The sequence below is a fragment of the Rhinopithecus roxellana genome, chromosome 7 (assembly GCF_007565055.1).
Source record: "Rhinopithecus roxellana isolate Shanxi Qingling chromosome 7, ASM756505v1, whole genome shotgun sequence".
In the NCBI taxonomy this organism is placed as follows: domain Eukaryota; kingdom Metazoa; phylum Chordata; class Mammalia; order Primates; family Cercopithecidae; genus Rhinopithecus; species Rhinopithecus roxellana.
In genome coordinates this window covers 110,239,499-110,261,853 of record NC_044555.1, presented here as the reverse complement: position 1 = coordinate 110,261,853, position 22,355 = coordinate 110,239,499, and the positions used below count along the sequence as shown (strand labels likewise).

General features: G+C 38.7%; 1 protein-coding gene across 11 annotated transcripts in view; it reads left to right on the top strand.

Moving 5' to 3' along the window:
• The window catches only part of THOC2 (THO complex 2), a 131,391-nt gene that overhangs the window by 43,341 nt on the left and 65,695 nt on the right, over positions 1–22,355 (top strand). For all 11 annotated transcript variants that reach the window (XR_004058338.1, XR_004058339.1, XR_004058337.1 and 8 more), the window contains 4 exons: positions 3,103–3,269; positions 15,522–15,614; positions 19,283–19,438; positions 20,625–20,797. Coding sequence is in view for 8 of the 11 variants with exons in the window: in XM_010354593.1 (XP_010352895.1) it covers positions 3,103–3,269; positions 15,522–15,614; positions 19,283–19,438; positions 20,625–20,797 (589 nt within the window). In the remaining 3 variants the exon portion in view is untranslated. The remainder of the gene's footprint in view (positions 1–3,102; positions 3,270–15,521; positions 15,615–19,282; positions 19,439–20,624; positions 20,798–22,355) is intronic.

Genomic DNA, 22,355 nt, shown 5'->3' with positions numbered 1-22,355 from the left:
GATATTCAAACTTACTGATTATTATTAGAGTCTCACTGTATATGAACTAGTTTAACTGTTACTTAAAACGCTAAGATTTTAAAAATAATTTTCAGCTGGGCATGGTGGCTCATGCCTGCAATCCCAGCACTTTGGGAGGGTAAGGCAGGAGGATCACTTGAGACTAGGAGTTTGAGACCAGCCTGGGCAACATAGTGAGACCCCATCTCTACAAAAAAGTTACCTAAGCGTGTTGGTGTGCATCTGTAGTCCTCGCCAATTGGGAGGCTGCGATGGGAAGATCACTTGAGCCCAGGAGTGTGAGGTTGCAGTGAGCTATGAATGCGCCACTACACTCCAGCATGGGCAACAGAGCGAGACCCTGTCTCTAAAAATAATAATACATAAAAGTAAATGAAAATAGTTTTCTAAACCTTCAATTGGCTACTTTTTCTATCTGATGGATAAAATTAATTGGACTTATGGCACCTGAGATAGTAATAGAAAACTCATGAGCCAGTTTTTCTTTAATGAAAGATGCAAAGATGATGCCTGTTATAAATAAAAGTGCATAACTCTTGTTTCAGATTACTGCATTAAATTGCACCTAGAAAGAAAGTGGGTAGTTGACAGTAAAGGTCACTGATAGAATAGCCTTGATGGAGTAATGCTGTTAAATAAAATATAATGCTAGTGGTTCACGTTTCAGCATACTGAAAATGTAAACTTAAAAGCAATGTGAATGAAGCACTTAAAAGATTTTAATCTAACTTTTTGCTATTCTGTTCTTTATTTATGAGTTTTGTGTATGTAGCTTAATGGGTAATTACAAGCCAGCCAGTTTGTCAAAAATTATATTCAGTGTCTCTTTTGTCTTCTATGATAGAGTGTTAATTCATTTTTATTTAGTGATTTTTTTTTATATTTAGTTAATGTAGGAGAAGTTACATGATTTGAGAATTTGCTAGATCTTACTTCCGTAATGTATCATCAGTGTTACAGCAGTGTGAAGGCATTTTTCACCTTTGTTCAGGCTTCATTGACATACAATAAAATGCACATATTTAAGGTGTGCACTTTGAGTTTTAACAGATGTATAAATCTGTGAAAACACCACAAACAAGATAGTGCAGATTTCTCCCATTCCCCCTCAATTTTCTTCTTCTTGGCTCACTGCAGCCTCTGCCTTCTGGGCTCAAGTAATCCTTCCGCCTCAGCCTCCTGAGTAGCTGGGACTACAGGCATGTGCCACCATGCCTGGCTAATTTTTTGTAGTGACAGGGTTTTGCCATGTTGCTCAGGCTAGTCTCAAACACCTGGACTCAAGTGATCTACCTGCCTCGAACTTCCAAAATGCTGGGATTACAGGCGTGAGCTGCCGTGCCCGGCCTGATCTGCTTTTTGTTACTGTAGATTAATTTGCTTTTTCTAGAATTTGTCTATAAATGGACTCATACAGTGTGTACTGTTTTTGTCTGGCTTATTTCATTCAGCATAATTATTTTGTGATTCTTTCATACTGTTGCCTATATCAATAGTTCTTCCCTTTTTATTACTGAGTATGTCCACTGTACTTATCCTTACTCCACTTATCCTATACGGCAAGTTGTTTATTCATTTATATGTTGATGGACATTTGAGGAGTGTTGTATATTACAAATAAACCTGCTGTGAACATTTGCCTACAAATCTTTGTATTGACCTAGACATTTATTTTTCTTGAGTAAATGCCTAGGCTGGGTCACATGGTAGGTGTAAGTTCAAATTTTAAAGAAACTTGCCAATTTTACAAAGTGGTTGTACCATTTTACATTGCTATCAGCAGCATTTAAGGATCTTAATTGCTATTTTGGAATCACTTTTATATTCATAGGCCGTACTTTTTGGAAGTACAGAGGTAGATAAAAATATTTAGAAGTTTTCTTCCTAGAACTTCAGGGAAACGTCTTTTTGGAGAGTTTATGAAAATATAAAGCTTTTTTTGAGTAAGACATGCTCACTGCCTTAGTCCTTTTCCTTAGTATGATGAGAAGCAGAAGAAAATGTGTTCTTAAGTTTGGAGCTCATAAAAAGAGGGAAAATTTGCATTTGGAGGATTTGGTTTTCTAAGTGATTGCTAAGGTAGTATGAAACATGAAATGACATTAGTTTTATAGCATTTAATATGAATAAGTGTAGAGGTGATAGAAGTAACTGGAGATACCATCTTACAAAAGGGTTTGGACAGGAATAGGTTATATAAGAATTTTCTTGGAAAAATCCCCTAACTCATCCATAAGGTATAAGTGTTTAGATCTAACATACGTCCCTAAATTTATCACAGTTCTTTTCTCCTCCAGTATTTGAAGAAATCAGTGTTTATTTTTTGGCCCAATGAAGTGGTTAGCTTGCATTTAGGGACTGTGTTTAATGAAATATACATATTTTAAAATACTAGAATCCCATTCAGCTTGATGAAAGGCATGTGGGAACTGACGTAAACCAGGAACCTCCAACTCCCTTGGTATTCTTTGATCTATAAGTATCAATAGAATACCACTTTTCCCTTCAGAATGCTACTAAAAGCCATGGATATAAATCAGTGTTATATTTTATAGTTCTGTAGTATATGTAAGATAAAATAAAAAAATGATTTTAAAAATGATAGTCCTCTTTTGTGAACCTGGACTTTTAACTGTTTATCAATATTCCAAATACTTCTGCCTAAAACATTAAAAAAAAAAAAAACCCTTTAGTTGCTTAATTTGTAAAATGCATTGTTTGATTTTCGTGTTTTTCCAAGAATTAATAATGTGGACCTGTTTCAGTAGCCCGAGTAATCAAGAACTGATGAGGCAAAGTGTGGCATAGAGGAATGTTTATTTGACTAGTATCACAGGTCCTGGACTATACCAACCCAGGTCTGTCGTTAACCTGTTCTGTGATTCTGGGAAAGTCACATTCTCATCTGTAAAAATGTGTAGTGGATTTATTTCCCTCTGGGAGAGGGAAAGCAAATTTGTAAAGGAAGTTGTTTTTAAAATCATTTTTATCTTGCTATATGAGTTGTCCCTGAAAGTTAATGGCTTCCCTAGAAATGATGTATAATCATTTTAAAATTTTTGTATATCTCATCTGTTGCAGGATGCTTTAATCTGGATCCCAATAGAGTTTTGGATGTCATTTTAGAAGTGTTTGAATGCAGGCCAGAACACGACGACTTCTTTATATCTTTGTTAGAATCTTACATGAGTATGTGTGAACCGCAAACACTGTGTCATATTCTTGGGTTCAAATTCAAGTTTTACCAGGTAAAGAAAAACGTGTATGTATATATATTTAGAGATTAATTTCTTAATCTTGTTTGTATAATTTAATTTGTTTTATTTGTAAATGATTGGTCTCATCTCAGGCATTCTAGCAGAAGAGATAGATAAATAGATAGCTAACAATGCAATGTGATAAGTACTATATTGGTAGTATGAATGATGTTATGTGAAAGCCTAGAGGAAAGCATTATTAAGTTTTGCCCTGGGAGAGGTGGAGTCAGGGAAGACTTTGTAGATGTATCTTTTTTTAAACCTGGTCCTTGAAGGATGAATAGGAGTTCATTAAGGTTTTCTCTGCATAAGTAACAAACAATGGGAGAATAAAGATGTGGCAGTGTGAATATATTTAAGAGAGAGAAGGAATGGTTCATAGTCTAATGTGGCTGGGTTGTAAGATGGGAAAAGAAGGGACAGGAAATGAAATTGGGAAGGTATGTGTACTTTAGATGGTCACAGACTTTGAATACTGTGTTAAGAGTTAGAATCTTATTTTTATTTAATAATTTTTTATTTCGAGATAGGATCTCACCCAGACTAGTCTCAAACTCCTGGGCCGAAGTTATCCTCCCACCTCAGCCTCCCAGGTAGCTGGGACTTACAGGCATGTGCCACTGTGCTTAGATCAAGAATTTTATTTTATAAACAATGGCTATTGGAATTTTTTAGGGACATGAATAAATATTCAAGGCACATCTTGTATCATTTGCTTAAGCCACTAAAATAGCTGTCAAGCTAATCTGTGTCTCTGATTATGTCTACTTCAATCCATCTTTCATATTATTGTTACTGTTGCTTTCTAAAAGAGACCTAACTGAGTCACTTCACTGGTCAAAAACCTTTACTTGTAGGATGAAATTCAAACTTCTAAGTGTGGCAGAAATAGCTCTTCACAATTTGGCATTGTTCTTTCTGGCCTTATCTTTATAGTTGTTTTTTTTTTCTTAAATCTAATATTCTAGTCATATTAAGTGACTAGCCATTTCTTGAACTTAGATATAGATATTGCTGTGAACCTTTGTTCCTGTAGTTCTTTATAACTAAAAAACTATTCTTACCCAACCCTCTCACTTCTCCTTTCTTCATCTTGTGAACTCCTATTTATTCTTTAAGAGCAAATGCTGCTTGCTCTGTAAAGGCTTAGCTGACTCTTTACCCGTGCAGAATTAGTCACTTCTTAATCTGTATTCTCGTAAAACTTGACACATAACTTCTAACACCCATCAGGTTATCTTAGAATAAATTGTATCTATCTCCTTTGCCAGATTGTAAACCATATAGGGCAGGTTCTATTTTTTACTGATTCCTATGGATTAGTTTGTTGCCTAGCCTATAGTAAATGCTCACTAATTATAAATGAGTGATCTATGTTTTAGGAAGACGATTCTCTTGATAGCATGGAGGATTTTAATGTAATAAGGCCTCCATTTACCTTTTGGTATAACTCTGCTAATTTGTTTACTTGCCTGGGATAGTCAGCTAGTCAGAAAGCATTCATTGAAGGTTTATGATTATGCTCTTTGCTAGGCACTGAGGTTACTCTGGTGTAGAGGAGTGTCTGTTTCTGTACTCTTGGAGTGTGAGGTCAGGTTAATAAGATAATTCCTTTTAGTATTCTTAAATGACATAGTACCTACTGCCTTTGCTCATCTTTTATTTTCTATGATCTGGGATGCTGCAGCAGACAGAAGGGAAAGCAGACAAGAGTTTAAAAGCATATAGCTTTTCAATACCAAACAAGAGACATGGTAGGGTTTTTGGGCAGGAGCACAATACCTTTGTTCAAAAATGAGCAGTGGAGGCTGGGTGCAGTGGCTCGTGCCTGTAATCCCAGCACTTTGGGAGGCTGAGGCGGGCAGATCACCTGAGGTCAGGAGTTTGAGACCAGCCTGGCCAACATGGCAAAAACCTGCCTCTGCTAAAAATACAAAAAAATTAGCTGGGCATGGTGGCGGGCGCCTGTAATCCCAGCTACTCTGGAGACTGAGGCAGGAGAATCTCTTGAACCTGTGAGGCGGAGCTTGCCATGAGCCAAGATTGTGCCACTGCACTCCAGCCTGGGCAATAAAAGTGAAACTCCATCTCAGAACGTCCACTCTTGGTATTGGGAAAGAGATTCAAGCATTCTATCAGATTTTAAGAGCCACTATGATTGCTTTGGGCTTGAGTACATGAAGCCAACTGCTTTAGTGACAGGTTGGCTGAAATTTAACTTGTGCATGATTAATTAAAATATAAATTAGGGCTTTGGAGACTGTAGGTTTGAAAGCATATGACAGTGAATAATGATGACCTACTGCATAACATCAAGTTAGTTGAATGTAAGTTTTAGAATTAAAATCTTTTTGTATAAAACCATTCCTTATAAATAATGTAACTTTTTTGAGCTGAATTAAAATATACCCAGGGGGGTTGACAGTATTTGAATAATCCCTTTTTTTTTGTAGACAATGACCATTTTTCTTGTATAAGAAATGCTCAGCCAAGAAATACTTAATTTAGAAATAACTTGTTCTTGGAATGACTAACCCTCATATTGCTCTATGTAATACCATCCCTTTGTTTCTATTGTTAGAACTGTCTTATGGGCCGGGCGTGGTGGCTCACGCCTGTAATCCCAGCATTTTGGGAGGGCGAGGCAGGTGGATCACCTGAGGTCAGGAGTTTGAGACCAGCCTGAACAACATGGAGAAACCCCGTCTCTACTAAAAATGCAAAATTAGCCGGGCATGGTGGCGCATGCCTGTAATCCCAGCTACTCGCGAAGCTGAGGCAGGAGAATTGCTTGAACCCAGGAGGTGGAGGTAGTGGTGAGCCGAGATCGCGCCATTGTACTCCAGCCTGGGCAACAGGAGCGAAACTCTGTCTTTAAAAAAAAAAAGTCTTGTCATTGTGAGAATCTGCATTCTTAAGGGCCACTGAGGGTAGGGGAAGAAATGTCAGATATTTTTGAAAAGTTGTGGCCTTGAAGGTAAAGTAAGGAAAGCTGTGAAAATCAGGAACTGCTTAGGTGATGTAACCTTGAGTGTTGGCTCCCAAGCATGTATGGCCAATCTGTGTATTGGTCCCTGGTGTAATTCCACCATCCCCCTTTCCCATCACTACCTGAAAATGTTCACAGTCCCTTTCTCCAACTCATATTTTGACCAGCTGGGTCTTATTTGGATTAATAGGCTTCTTTTTTTCCCCCTTAATGCTAGTATTATACTATGGTATCAACGAGGGTGAGAGGTTGAGCATCCCAAATCCACAAAGCTCCAAAATCCAAAACTTTTTGAGCACTGAATGATGTTCAAAGGAGATGATTGGAGCATTTTGGATTTTGGGTTTTCAGATTTGGGATGCTTAACCAGTATGCAAATATTCCAAAATCTGAAAAAAAAAAAAAAAAAAAAAATTCCCAAATCTAAAGCACTTTTGGTCCCAGGCATTTTAGATGAGGGATACTCCACTTGTACAGTAGAGGACTTGGGGACAGCATGAGAGACACCACAGGAAGGGAGTACAAGAAACTGTGAAGGTACCAGAAGACAAACTTGTCTGGATTGTCATTACAGGAAAGGAGGAGGAGGTGATAAGTCTCATCTGTATTGCCCTTTGATTTCTGGATTCAAAACACAGTGATAGTAATGGTAGTACCATGGTTCAGCCCTATTATACGTACCCAAATTCATTCATTTAAGAAATATAGATTGAGCATCTATATTTGTGCAAGGTAGTATACTAGGTACTAAGGCTTCATCTGTAAACAGAAATTCTTACTTTTTTGATGTTTAGATTCTGAGTAAATTATATGTTAGAAAATAATTAATGAGATGGGGAAAAATACAGAGCAAGATAAGATCAGGAGTGGTAGGTTGCAGTTTTAACTAGAATAGTGAGAATACTCATTGAAAAGGTGAGATTTAAGCAAAGACATGAAGGATATGAGGATGTAAACTGTGTAGATGTCTGAGGAAGAGCCTCTAGGCTAAGGGAACAGTCACTGCAGTGGCCCTAAGGTGTCAGCATGCCTGACGTGTTGAAGAAAAGTAAGGAGGTCAGTGTGGATGTATCAGAGTGATTGAGTAGAACAGTAGGAGATGAGGTCAGAGATGCGGGGGATGAGATCACAGAGTCAGTGCGAGGTTTTTGATTTTGATACTGAGTGAAGCCAGTGGAGGGTTTTGAGTAGGGTAGTGATGTGATCTAACTTAGCTTTACATTTTGTTTCTCTCTTATTTTATTGTGAACATTTTCAAATGTAGAAAAGAGCGAATAGTATAATGAATACTTATAACCCCATTATTTACAATTAATTTATTAACGTTGCCATATTAAAAATTTTAATTTATGTTAAAAAATCATGAAAGCTTCTTCCTAAATACTATAGTTTACAGTTTTTAAAAGGAAGGGCATTTTCCTTTTTTTCTCTTTTGAGATGGAGTTTTGCTCCTGTTGCCCAGGCTGGAGCGCAATGGTGCGATCTCAGCTCACTGCAACCTCCGTCTCCTGGGCTTAAGCGATTCTCCTGACCCAGCCTCCTGAGTAGCTGGGATTACAGGCGCCTGCCACCATGCCTGGCTAATTTTGTGTTTTTAGTAGAGATGGGGTTTCTCCACATTGGTCAGGCTGGTCTCGAACTCCTGACCTCAGGTCATCCTCCAGGATCAATTTCATAACATAACTAGATTACTGTCATATAATAAACCTAGACTGTATTCATATTTTCCAAATTGTCCCCAAAATGCATTTTACAACTGATCTGTTCAAATGATGATCTAATCAAAGACCACATATTGTATTTGATTGTCAAGATTCTCCTTCTCTTTTAATTTGGAATAGTTCCCCACCTTCACCATTTTTTCATGGCGTCGACTTATTGATGAGGCCGTTCCTAGAAGACCCCATCTTTTTGGATTTATCTAATTGCTTTTTCATCTTATTTGTTCTTTATTTCCTGTATTTGTTATATACTTGGAGTGAGGTCTAAAGACTTGATTATGTTCAGGTAAAATATTTAATGGCAAAAATACTTTATAGATTGTGATATTATGTAACATCTAATGTTTGACTGTCTTTAAATGGTTCAGTAAGTTTGTGACAGTCTGATCCCTCAGTTATACAATGGCACCCCCCCACCCCCCACCCCCACCGCCTTTCCCTTCAATAACAAATTATCTGCAGGTTGATACTTTGGCAACCTGGGAGTATACAGTTTGTCATCAACTTTACGTTAAATGGTTTAGAATCCATGGATGACCTTTGCTTGAGCCAGCTTTCCCTTTAGGGTTTCCAAATTGATGATTTACTAATTTTATCATGCCCTATATATTTATTAGCTGTCATTCTTCTAATAAAGAAGAGTTGTCCCTTACTAACTCAGGCTGTTTGCTTTCCTTGAAATACTGTTCCTACTGGAAAGGCAGGACAAATGATTAATATGTTCCCACTAATTGCGAGCTATCAGAGTAAGGAGTTTCTTTAATAGCAACCTCCAATGGTGACGTGAGTCGGGTGTGTGTGTGTGTGTGTCTGTGATGAGACAGAGAGAGAGAGAGACAGAGAGAGAGAGAGAGAGAGAGAAAGTGTGTGTGTGTGTGTGTGATTACTTAGATTTTCAGTGGATCAGTCTGTGTGGCAGCAGTGGATATCAATGAGATTCTGAATGTATTTGAAGGTAAAGCAATAGTGTTTGCTGATGGATTGGATACAGGATATGAGAGGGTTGAGTTAAGGACTATGCTGAGGTTTTTTGGACTGAGCAGTTAAAAAGATAGTGTTGTCACCAACTTAGGGAAAATTTCATGTGCATTGGGTTTGGAGTGTTGGGAGTGAGAATTAGGAATTCACTTTGTGCATGTTAAGTTTGAGATGTCTCTTCGACATCCAAGTGTAGATAATCGATATATGGATCTGAGTAAATAATTGGATATATGGACCTGGTGTTCAAGAGAATAGACCGGGCCAGAAATAGAAATGTGGGTATCAAAAGCATGTAGATGCTATTTAAAGATATGACATTGGATGAAATCACTAAGGGTTGTATACCGAGAGGCAAGAGTAGAGAGCCAAGGACTAAGTCTTGGGGCACTCCAGTGTTAAGGGTCTAGGAAAAGACGAGGAACCAGCAAATAATACAGATGACGAACAACTTGTAAAGTAGGAGGAAAACAGAGAATGTGGCATTTTGGAAGCTAAATAGAGGAAGGAATGATTAACTGTCAAATGCCTCTGATAGGTCATTGAAGGACTGAAAATTGACCATTGGAGGGAGGTCCAAACTAGCAGTTTTGGTGGAATTGGGTGATATTAAGAGATAATGAGAAGAGTAGAATTGGAGACATTGACAATTGACAACTTTATCAAGCAGTTGCTGCAAAGGGGTACAGACCAAATGGGATGGTAGATGGCAAGGGAGTGGGCTTGAGAGATTTTTTAAGATGGGAGAGAGAACGCGTTTGTTTGCTGATGGGTACGACTGAGTGGAAAGGGGAAAGCTGGTGATACAGGGGAGAGAGTTGAGAATTATTTGGAGCGGTGTTCTTGAGGACAGAGAAAATGGAGTTTGGTGCTTAAGTGGGTGGATTAACATTATATAGGAGGATAGAGAGTTTATCATAAGAGGTATAAAGGCAATATATGTAGGTATAGTTGGGTAGGTGTGATTGGGAGTTTGTAGAAGTCCAATTGATCTAATTTTCTTACTGAGAGCAAGGACATCAGCTGTGAGGATGAGAGAGGAGGTATTGGAATTTAGGAGAGGAGGTAGGGAAGTATAGTTATGTGCTGCACAATGGTGTTTCGGTCAACAATGGACCACATATATGACAGTGGTTGCATAAGATTATAATGAAACAGGAACACATAGCTGAAGAAGAGGCCCAAGAAAAGGAAACTACAGGAGAACAACCCCCAAGAAAATTCACAGTAAAGGGTTTAGCAGAAGCTTTTCAGCAAGCTCCTTAAAAAATTTGAAAACATGGGCCGGCCACGGTAGCTCACACCTGTAATACCAGCAATTTGGGAAGCCGAGGCGGGTAGATCACTTGAGGTCAGCAGTTCGAGACCAGCCTGGGCAACGTGTGAAACCCCGTCTCTACCAAAAACGGAAAAATTAGCCAGGCATGGTGGTGCACACCTGTAATCCTGGCTACTAGGGTGGCTGAGGCAGGAGAATCGCTTGAACCCAAGAGGTGGAGATTGCAGTGAGCCGAGATCATGCCACTGCACTGCAGCCTGGGCGACAGAGTAAAACTCCATCTCAAAAAAAAAAAAAAAAAAAAGTTTGAAAACATGGACCCCAACACTGACCAAGGTTTTTATTAATAGAGAGGAATGTACATGGTGCATTATCTACTTACAAGCAAATCTGTGACAGGCAAACCATCATGGCATGGACATATTTCTGAAAAGAGTGACACCTCCTTAAGAGTCTCAGGTCCTTCAGGAGGTATTCCAGAAGAAGACATTGTTATCATAGACGACCGCTTCATGAGTGGTATTGCCCCTAAACATCTTCTAGTGGGAAAAGATGTGGAGATGGAAGACAGTGATATTGATGATTCTGATCCTGTGTAGGGCCTAGGCTCATGTGTGTGTTTGTGTCTTAGTTTTTAACAAAAATGTTTAAAGAGCTTAAATCTTTTTTTTTTTTGAGATGGAGTTTTGTTCTCCTTGCCCATGCTGGAGTGCAATGGCACAATCTTGGCCTCACTGCAGCCTCCGCCTCCCGGATTCAAGCCATTCTCCTGCCTCAGCCTCCCGAGTAGCTGGGATTACAGATGCCTGCCACTAAGCCTGGCTAATTTTTTGTATTTTTAGTAGAGATGGGGTTTCACCATGTTGGTCAGGCTGGTCTTGAACTCCTGACCCCAGGTGATCCGCCTTCTCGGCCTCCCAAAGTGCTGAGATTACAGGTGCGAGCCACCGCACCTGGCCAACAAGTCTTAAAAATACAAAAAAACTTATAGAATAAGGACATAAAGAAAAAATATTTTTGTACAGCTGTACAAAGTGTTTTAAGCTAAGCGTTATTACAAAAAAGTCAAAAAGTTAAAAAATATTAAAAAGCTTATAAGGTAAAAAAGTTACAGTAAGCTAAGCTTAATTTAATTTATTGAAGAAAGAAATGTTAAAAAATTTTTAACCTAAATATATAGTGTTTATAAAATATAGTGTTAGTAGTGTACAGCAATGTCTTAGACCTTCATATTCACTCACTAACTTACCCAGAGCAACTTCTGGTCCTGCACGTTCTATTCTTGGTGGGTGTCCTACACAGGTGTACCATTTTAAATCTTTTGTACTTGCTACATAATATTAAATATGTCCAGTTTTTTTTTTTTTTTTTTTTTTTTTGAGACAGAGTCTCCCTCTGTCACCCAGGCTGAAGTGCAGTGGCACAATCTCGGCTCATTGCAACCTCTGTCTCCTGGGTTCAAGTGATTCTCCTGCCTCAACCTCCTGAGTACTGCTGGGACTACAGGTGCACACCACCATGCCTGACTGATTTTTGTCCTTATAGTAAAGACAGGGTTTCACCATGTTGGCCAGGCTGGTTTTGAACTCCTGACCTCAATTGATCCGCCTGCCCCGGTCTCCCAAAGTGCTGGGATTACAGGTGTGAGTCACTGTGCCCGGCCTAGATAAGGAATTTAAATCAATAGTCCTAAAATGCTTTATGAGCTAAAGGAAACCAGGAGTGTGCTGTCTCACCAAATAAATAGAGAACATCCATAAAGAGATACAAAATTATGAAAAGGAACCAAACAAATTCCGGAGTTGAAAAGTACAATAACTGAAATAAAAAATTCACTGTAGAGGTTCAACAGTAGCTTTGAGCAGGCAGAAGAAGCCAAGCCAAAGAAAGAACACTGGTTAAAGTAACTCTAGGTAAAATATAAAAGCCAGTATTATTACATTTGTGGTTTGTAACTCCTCTTTTTTTCCTGTATGACTTAAAAGACAAATACATAAAATAATAATTATGAATCTTTAAAAAAATAATTTAAACTTTTATTTTAGACTCAGGGTACATGTACAGATTTGTTACCTGGGTCTATTGTGTGATGCTGAGGTTTGGGGTACAATTCATCCCATCACCCAGGTTATAAATCTGTCAAATGGCATACTATAAAAATGTAATTTGTGACTAACAATAGATGGGGAGGGGCAGAGATGTATAGGTGCAGAGGTTTTGTACACTATTGAAGTGAAGTTGGTATTAATTCAAACTAGGTTGTTTTAAGTTTAACATGCTAATTATTATACCTAAAGGAACCACTAAGAAAATAATTAAAAACTAAACAGAAAAGAGAAGAAGGGGATCAGAATGGTGCAAACACACAAAATCAAACAAAAAAGGTGGTGATAGAGGAAATGAGGAACAAAAATATGACAGAAAACAGCTAGCAAAATGATAAAGTTCATCCTTATCTATAATTATTTTGAATGTAAATGGATTAAACTCACCAATTAACAGGCAAGAGTTTGGCAGAATATATAAAAAATCATGATCCAGCTATGTACTAAGGAACTTGCTTTAGATTTGGAGATACAAATAGCTTGAAACTGAAAGTAGGGAAACATGCTTTGTGCAAGCATTATGCTGGAGAGACCTGGGGTGGCTATGCTAATATCAAAGTAGACTTTAAGACAATAAGTTTTTACAACAGACAATGAAAGACATAATGATAAAATGGATAACCCATTGAGAAGATATAACAGTTATAAACATACATGTACCAAACAACAGAGTCCCAGAGTATTTGAAGCAAACATTGGCAGACTTGAAGGAAACATAGTTCTGTAATTATTGGACATTTCCATACCTTACTTTGATTAATGGTTAGAACAACTAACCATTACTTGACAAAAGATGAGTAAGAAAATAGAAGACTTGAACAACATTATAAACCAATTAGACTTTTTATGCATATAGAACATTACACCCAACAACAGAATCTACATTCTTCTCAATGCACATGGAACATTCTTTAGAATAGACCATATATTAGGCCACAAAACAAGTCTCGGTTGAAGTCATACAAAATATCATCTCTGACCACAACAGATTGAAACTAGATTGCAACAATAGTGAGGGAGTAGTGCGTGATATGAAATTCAAAGCTGGGAGGATAGAGGGAGAATAGCCTGGAAGCAACAATAAAAAGTAAAAAGAAAACTGCCACATCACCTCTAGGCCTGGTAGTGTGAGGTGTCTGAGGAAAACAGCTACCATTTAACTGGGTTACAATGGCAGTGCTGTTCTCAGGGTGAACCAGGTTCTGTGTGAGCACCATGGTGAAAAGAACCTTTAGATGAGAGGTTTGGATATAGGGAATTTTGCTGAGAATGGATCATGAATTCCATATGATTCTGTGGAAGTATTTCAAGGATGTGGAAAGGTATGATGGGACAGAACAGGGATTGTGCGTAACAGTATGTGGATGAGAGTGTGGGGCATATTGTGGTGATTTATTTAAACAAGAATGAAGGGAGTAATGAACATGACCCTGGTACATTCAAGTCAGGTAATGGAGGAGAGGTTGTCAATAAGTTAAATAAGCTTTTGTGAGTTTGCTTTGAAACCCTGGCAACAATTGGTTTTTATGGGAAAATGTTTTGATACTAAATAACCGTTTATAAACATTTATTTTTATATGTTTTAAAAAGTTTTTTGAGACGGAGTCTCTCTTTGTCACCCAGGCTGGAGTGCAGTGGCATGATCTCAGCTCACTGCAACCTCTGCCTCCTGGGCTGAAGTGATTCTCCTGCCTCAGCCTCCCAAGTAGCTGGTATTACAGGTGGCCACCACTACGCCCAGCTAATTTTTGTATTTTTAGTAGAGATGGGGTTTCATTGTGTTGTCCGGGTTGGTCTCAAACTCCTGACCTCAGGTGATCTGCCCACCTTGGCCTCGCAAAGTGTTGGAATTACAGGCGTGAGCTACTGTGCCTGGCCTGTAAACAAATTAGAATTAGGAAACTATTGTTACATTGAAGACATGTCATCTCTTTTTTAAAAATAGAGTGAAACAATGCCTTCTATAAATGATAAACATTAGTTTGGTTAGCTTTGTATTTTATTTGCATAATATCACAATTGTGGGAAGAACCTTACATACACAGGTCTCATTTTCAGTATTGAGTATAAAAAGAACATAGTGTATTGTTACTGTTTGCTTTTTATTTACATTTGGCCAGTTAGTTATTGCCAGTTATTCTCAGTCACTGTTCCATTCATCTGACCTCAGCAGTATGCAAATTAGGTTTGAAAATTCATAGCATTCAAAGATTCTTATGTTTCTATGTAGGGTCCTCATGGCTAGCCTGGAATTGACTTTGCCATTCTGTACTTTAAAACATCGATTTATTCATCTGTAATATTTATGTACACCTGTTTTGTGGGGAACATCAACTGACAGCCAGATATACTTAGTATAAAACCCAAGAAATAAAATTAAAGGAAGAAAAATATAAAGCAAACGCTGATGGTTCTTCTGCACTTGTTAGTTTGTCTATCTGTGTCTCCACTGAGAACTAATTTGAAAAAGCAAGTTAAGAAAACACACATGTATCAGCCAGGCGTGGTGGCTCATGCCTGTAATCTCGTCACTTTGGGAGGGTGAGGTGGGAGGATCACTAGAGCCCAGGAGTTTGAGATCAGCCTGAGCGACATAGTGAGACCCCATCTCTATTAAAAAAAAAAAAAAAAAAAAAAAGTTGGGTGTGGGGGCATGTACCTGTAGTTCCAGCTACTCAGGAGGCTGAGATGGGAGGATCGCTTGAGCCTGGGAGGTCAGGGCTGCAGTGAGCCGTGATCATGCCACTGCACTCCAGACTGGGTGACAGAGTGAGACCCTGTATCAAAAAAAACCCCTAAAACCAAAAAACACACAAAGATCAGAAAAGAAAACACACATATAAACAGAACTGCAGACTAAATCTTGTGCATTATAAAATATCACTCTATTCAGTTGTGAGATTTTATTTAAATGTTAACCTGCACTGTAAATTGTGTCCATTTTTGAAATTACTTTCCTTGTGTTCTTCAGAAGATGTTCCAATGTGAAAAGGGATGTTGGCATAATAATCCTTGTATTGAATTCAGATGTTTGGTAAGATAAGGAAGAGCAGTGAAGCACTTTCTTGGCCTAGAGTATTTGATCTAATTGTTCTTAATTATTGGTAGGTGAAGGATATTGCTTTAATTGTCCTTTCTGCACTAAGTGGAAACTTTTTTTTATATTTCTAGGAACCAAATGGCGAGACACCATCATCTTTATACAGAGTTGCAGCAGTACTTCTGCAATTCAATCTTATTGATTTAGATGATCTTTATGTACATGTAAGTCAAGTGGGCTGCTAAGAATATTTGGTTGTCTGTCCCAAGGGTAGGGAAGAGGAGTAGGTAGCCACATAGCACCCCCAGGATTGGGTTGGTTCTAGGTTCTCAAGTCTTACTCTTTGAAGCCCCAATACATTGTTGCTTTTTGTTTATTTTATAAAGTGAATGAATTTAGTTCTTTGGCCGTCTATGAAAATTAAATACCTTTTTGGTCACCTTTACGGAGTTTAAGTTTGGATATGAAGTTCAAGTTCTTAACTGTCATCAAGGCATAGCTCATGGGGAGAGAGGCCAAGCTCTAACCAATGTGGTTTTTTAAGCCTTTTTATTATCTACAAATGATGGGAAATACAGAGTTACCTATATATTGCTTCTTTCTCTCTAAACTGTTAATTTTAGGCATTCAGGATGAATGGGGAACTTCATTAGTGTATTTTTATATTTAGTATATTTAAAAAATATTTTTCTTGTGTTATTCGTGTGCACTAAATGACTACTATTATGCTTTTATTGCTGGACCCAGGATGTAGAAGAGTTCATGATTGTGGCAGTTGACCTCTAGTTTAACAAAACTTTAGCCATCAGTTTGAAAATCTAGGCTAATAGTGTATAAATTCCTCTTCTATTAGGTTTTGCATTAGGATATCTATTATTTTAAAACAAATATGTCCAAAGGTGATATCATCTTCACTGCCTTTGAAATCACTTTATTAACATCATTGCCTATTTTTGTATACTGTGGCTACAGAGTTGAGTGAAACTTGGTCTCTACCTTGGAAGCAGTCATAGTCTAGCAAAGGAAAAAAAAATTGCATTATTTAATAGGTACTCTATTGGAGATATTCACAAAGCTCAGAATAGATAGTGACCGTATCTGTCTGGGGTGCTTTTGGAAGACTTTCCCGAACTAGTGATGTTGAACTGGGATCTTGATAGACAAGTAGGGTCATCTAGGCTGAAATGGTAGAAAACTTTGTAAGTAGAATTAACTGAGTATAAAGACAGGAGTTGTTGTTGTTTTTTTTTCTTTTTTGAGACAGAGTCTCACTGTTACCCAGGCTGGGATGCAGTGGTGCGATCTCAGCTCACTACAACCTCCGCCTCCCGGTTCAAGCGATTCTCCTGCCTCAGCCTCCCAAGTAGCTGGGATTACAGGCACACGCCACCATGCCCAAGTAATTTTTGTATTTTTAGTAGAGATGGGGTTTCACCATGTTGGCCAGGCTGGTCTTGAACTCCTGACCTCAGGTGATCTGTCTGCCTCAGCCTCCCAAAGTGCTGGGATTACAGGCATGAGCCACCATGCCCAGCCAAGGCAGGAGATTTGAAAGGGCTTTTTTATCCCTTTATGGGACTGTCAGGAAGCTCAGAGTGGTTGGAGCCTAGGGTGATGTATAGGGGGAATGAGGATGGAATAGAGAAGAGCTAAACTGCTAAGGGCTTAAGTGACATAGTAAGGAATCTGGATTTTTCTCTTGGGAGTGGAGAGCCATTTAGTATTTAAAGGAGAGATGTGATATAGAAACTGAGAATATGGAAAATTGGACAGAAAAGGGAGAATTTAAAAACCTAGGTATGACTTTACAGGAAAGTATAGACCGGCATATGTGGAAAGTACAAATTGATGATAGATTTATTACTCATTATGATTGCATTTAACAGTAAATGTAAGCAAACTAAGTGGTCCTGTTCGTATGACAAAGATTGTCAAATGGAATTAAAAATGAGTTTATTATTTTTATGAGAAACAGCTTAAACCTAAGGATAATGAAATGTTGATAGTAAAAGGATGAGAAAATATATCAGCAAACTTATTATTGTTGGACAAAATAGACTTTTTGGCAGAAGGAGATAAAGAGGGCTACTTCATAATAACAAGATTGTGCTCAGTAGGAAGATAAAAACAGTTCTGGCCGGGCGCGGTGGCTCAAGCCTGTAATCCCAGCACTTTGGGAGGCCGAGACGGGCGGATCACGAGGTCAGGAGATCGAGATCATCCTGGCTAACATGGTGAAACCCCGTCTCTACTAAAAAAATACAAAAAATTAGCCGGGCGAGATGGCGGGCGCCTGTAGTCCCAGCTACTCGGGAGGCTGAGGCGAGAGAATGGCGTAAACCCGGGAGGCGGAGCTTGCAGTGAGCTGAGATCCGGCCACTGCACTCCAGCCTGGGCGACAGAGCGAGACTCCGTCTCAAAAAAAAAAAAAAAAAAAAAAAAAAAAAAAAAAAAACAGTTCTAACTTTACATGTATCTAATGACATATTCTCAAAATACACAGAAATAAAAGTTGAGAGAACTATAAGAAGAAACAGTTTGCCCATTAGAGGGAGTTGTAATTGTCTGGGTAAAAGGTAAGGACCTATGGCCGGGCGCGGTGGCTCACGCTTGTAATCCCAGCACTTTGGGAGGCCAAGGCGGGCAGATCACCTGAGGTCAGGGGTTGAAGACCAGCCTGACCAACATGCTGAAATCCCATCTCTACTAAAAGTACAAAATTACCCGGGGGTGGTGGCCCATGCCTGAGGCCCAGCTACTCAAGAGGCTGAGGCAGAATTGCTTGATCCCGGGAGGTGGAGGTTGCGGTGAGCCGAGATCGTGCGATTTCACTCCAGCCTGGGCAACAAGAGTGAAACTGTCTCAAAAAATAAAAAATAAAAAACAAAATAAAAAATAAAACAAGAGGACCTGGGTGTATAAGTACAGCAATAAAAATGTGTTTGATTACCAGGGGAGAACATACAGAATGAGAAAAAGTCTTACTTACTTCCTTGCACTAGTCCATAGTGAGTTTTCTCTCTCCCTCCTTTTTTTTTTTTGATTAATGGAATCTATAATGTTTAATATTTCGTTATTATTTTCATTTACTGTTTATGTTAAACCTAATTAATGAAATAGATTATGCATTTTTAGGGGGCAGGAACATTTCTTTTATAGCTTATCATAGTGACTAGCAGAAACTATTAAATAATGGTTTGTTGCCTGAATTTTTCTTTGTGTTAGGGTTATTTTATAAATGTCTACATTAATCATCTTTCACTCATACAAGGTGACTGTACTTGAGATACTTGAGCCTTTTTCATAATGGAGGGTTGACTATGCACATAGTACTTTTTCTTTTGCAATAAACTAGTAACTGGCTTGTGACTTAAGTTAAATAAGCTTCTAGAAGAAGTGAGATGTCAAGTTACTAATAATTTTTCTACTTAAAATTTTTCATTTAGATGATATAAATTTATCCCTTTGTGTTATTCAGTAGCTCACCTTTCCCATATTGGATCCATATTGCAATGCTTTATTTAATTTGGAGTTTAGCCTTTAATGGGGAAATTTGTAATGTTTTTAATGGAACTGCTATATATTTTCTTGGGTAAACTAATAAATTCAATGGAAAACATCACTGTTGTGGTATTATATTACTTTAGGGACTCTATCAGACAGAAGATGTGAAACTTTGAGCTGCGACTTGATTTTAAAAGGGGTACAGAATTCAGGTACTTAATTCTGTCAAATTATAAGAAAATAACTGGAATTTACTTAGAAGGCAAATGGTCATGAATAAGTTAGACTTCTTATTTTTAGTTTTATCAATTGAGAATAGTGTTTGCTTTTTATGTGAACAAGTAGTTGGTATTAGCTGTTTTATGAAATTTTAATGTACCATTTTTAGCTTCTTCCAGCTGATAATTGCATTATGGATGAACACAAACGAGAAATTGCAGAAGCTAAGCAAATTGTTAGAAAGCTTACGATGGTTGTGTTGTCTTCTGAAAAAATGGATGAGCGAGAGAAAGAAAAGGAAAAAGAAGAGGAGAAAGTAGAGAAGGTATGTAATTCATTCTAGTAAGATTAAGTGTCTTCTGGATTTTGAATTATGAAATTTAACTTCCAAATAGTCATTTATGGAAGAATAATTTCTTAGTTTTCATTTTGCTGAAACCTCATTTTCTGGATCATTTGCTACAGTGGTGTTTTTTTTTTTTTTGAGACGGAGTCTCGCTCTGTCACCCAGGCTGGAGTGCAGTGGCCGGATCTCAGCTCACTGCAAGCTCCGCCTCCCGGGTTCCCGCCATTCTCCTGCCTCAGCCTCCCGAGTAGCTGGGACTACAGGCGCCGCCACCTCGCCCAGCTAGTTTTTTGTATTTTTAGTAGAGATGGGGTTTCACTGTGTTAGCCCAGATGGTCTCGATCTCCTGACCTCGTGATCCGCCCGTCTCGGCCTCCCAAAGTGCTGGGATTACAGGCTTGAGCCACCGTGCCCGGCCTATAGTGGTTTTATTTTTAATCTGAATGGCTCCTTTTTAAGAGAAGCTGTCACATTTTTTTCTTGTATAAATTTCAAAATGTTTTCTAAGTAAAATCACAAGAGGTATTGACTTTAATTGTCCTCTGTGTATTAGTGGCCCTCAAATCCTAAAGGGATTCTCATAGATGATGAATTCTGGTTTCCTGTGGCACGACATAACATTAAGTAGAACTTAATTCCAAGTCTATTATAAACTGTAATGCCTGTGTCTGTTTTTTTTTAAAAATTAATTTATTATTATTTTTGAGACAGGGTCTCACTCTTTCACCCAGGCTGGAGTTCCGTGACATGATTACAGCTCATTGCAGTCTTCTGCTTCCTGGACTCAAGTAATTCTCCCGCCTTAGCCTCCTGAGTAGCTGGGACTACAGGCATGCACCACCATATCTGGCTAATTTTTGTATTTTTTGTAGAGATGGGATTTTGCCATGTTGCCCAGGCTTGTCTCAAACTTCTGAGCTCAAGTGATCTGTCCACCTCAGCCTCCCAAGTTCCTGGGACTATAGGTGTGAGCTGCTGTGCCTGGCCCTGATGTTTTTTCAATAGCTAAAAATTTTGATTGTACTTTCAGGAATATATTGTTTAATTTCCCATGAATAACAAATATTTTTGATGTGTTGCTTAGGTCAATTTTTTAAGTGATGAAGTATTAAGATTTCTTGATGTCTGTATCCTGAGTATCTTAATTTTGACTATTCATTTTTAGCCACCTGATAACCAAAAACTTGGCTTGTTGGAAGCCTTATTAAAGATCGGTGATTGGCAACATGCACAGAACATTATGGATCAGATGCCTCCATACTATGCAGCTTCACACAAGCTAATAGCCCTTGCTATTTGCAAGCTCATTCATATAACTATTGAGCCTCTCTACCGAAGGTATGTATCTGTATACTTTACTAATCATTGAGGTAGAAATAGCTTAGGACTACAACAAAATCTGTATTTATCTTATCTCCTCAAACCAATCATGTATTATAGTACCTTTTATCAAAAGATAAGAACTATTCACAGAGTGTGTCAGTCTGATATATATTAATCAAGTGACTTGTTTTCTTTTCTTTTCTTTTTTTTTTTTTTTTTGAGACGGAGTCTCGCTCTGTCGCCCAGGCTGGAGTGCAGTGGCCGGATCTCAGCTCACTGCAAGCTCCGCCTCCCGGGTTTACGCCATTCTCCTGCCTCAGCCTCCCGAGTAGCTGGGACTACAGGCGCCCGCCACCTCGCCCGGCTAGTTTTTTGTATTTTTTAGTAGAGACGGGGTTTCACCGTGTTGGCCAGGATGGTCTCGATCTCCTGACCTCGTGATCCGCCCGTCTCGGCCTCCCAAAGTGCTGGGATTACAGGCTTGAGCCACCGCGCCCGGCCAAGTGACTTGTTTTCTAACGTCTACACCAGGGGTTCTAGAATGTGTGCTGCAGTGTAGTCTAAAAACTATAGCTTAGACTTCTAGGTTGGGTTTGTTCCATTGAGAGTTGAAACCCCATTCTTCTGGTTTTGACTTTTCCTCCTCTCAGTGGTTGGGAGGGGCAAAGAAGAATTCCTGAGGTTTTTTCTTAGTGTAATTTTTCTCTATTCTGGCTGAGTGGCTCTGAGTGAGGACATTGCCTTTCTGATTCCCTTACCTTTCCTGGCATATAGGCTGCTGTTCTGGAAATTACTAGTGCAGCCTCTCTTATCATCCCCGGTTACTATGTCGTCTAGTCCTTTAGCTTTCTGCCTACTTGCAGGATACTTAGGAGCGGTATTGATAGCAGCTCTGGCTACAGCCCCATAGATCAGAGCCTGCCTCAAAAGCCTCAGCCTTGTGACTTTTGTGTAGCTGCTGGTTGCTGCCATCAGTGTCACCTCATGGGCCGTGGACCATGCAGGCTTCTTAGAGAGTGACCCCTGTGACTCCACAGTGGGACACCTGCTGAGCAGGTGGGAACTCTGGGTGTGGTCTCCTGAAGTGACCCTCTTTAATTACATGACTCACTTTCCCTACCACCACATTCTACATACTCTAGGTTGTGGAATCCAGATTGAGAAATGTCAGTTGACTTGAATCAGTGTTGTTATATCCATATTTTTCTGTTTCATCTTCCAGTGTATCTTAGGTCCATCCTTTGTTCCCCATTCCCATATCCAAGTTCACGATACTGGCCAAGTTTAAAAACAGATTCAGTTGATGTATGTTAGGTGTTCCTTGAAATCCGCACTTCTCTGATTAAGCAGTTAATTTGGAACATTCTCCTCTGAGCTCTGATTTTTTTTTTTCTCTAATGACTGTTGTTTTTATGTGTTTTTACCAGTTGAGAATTATCTGGTGTAATAAAGTTAGGCACAATTGAAATGTAGAAAGCAAATATGAGCAAGAAAACATTTCGCTGATTGAGATAACTTTGTTAACTTAAAATGGTAGATATTGTAGTGTGTGTGTATAGTTATATTTATTATA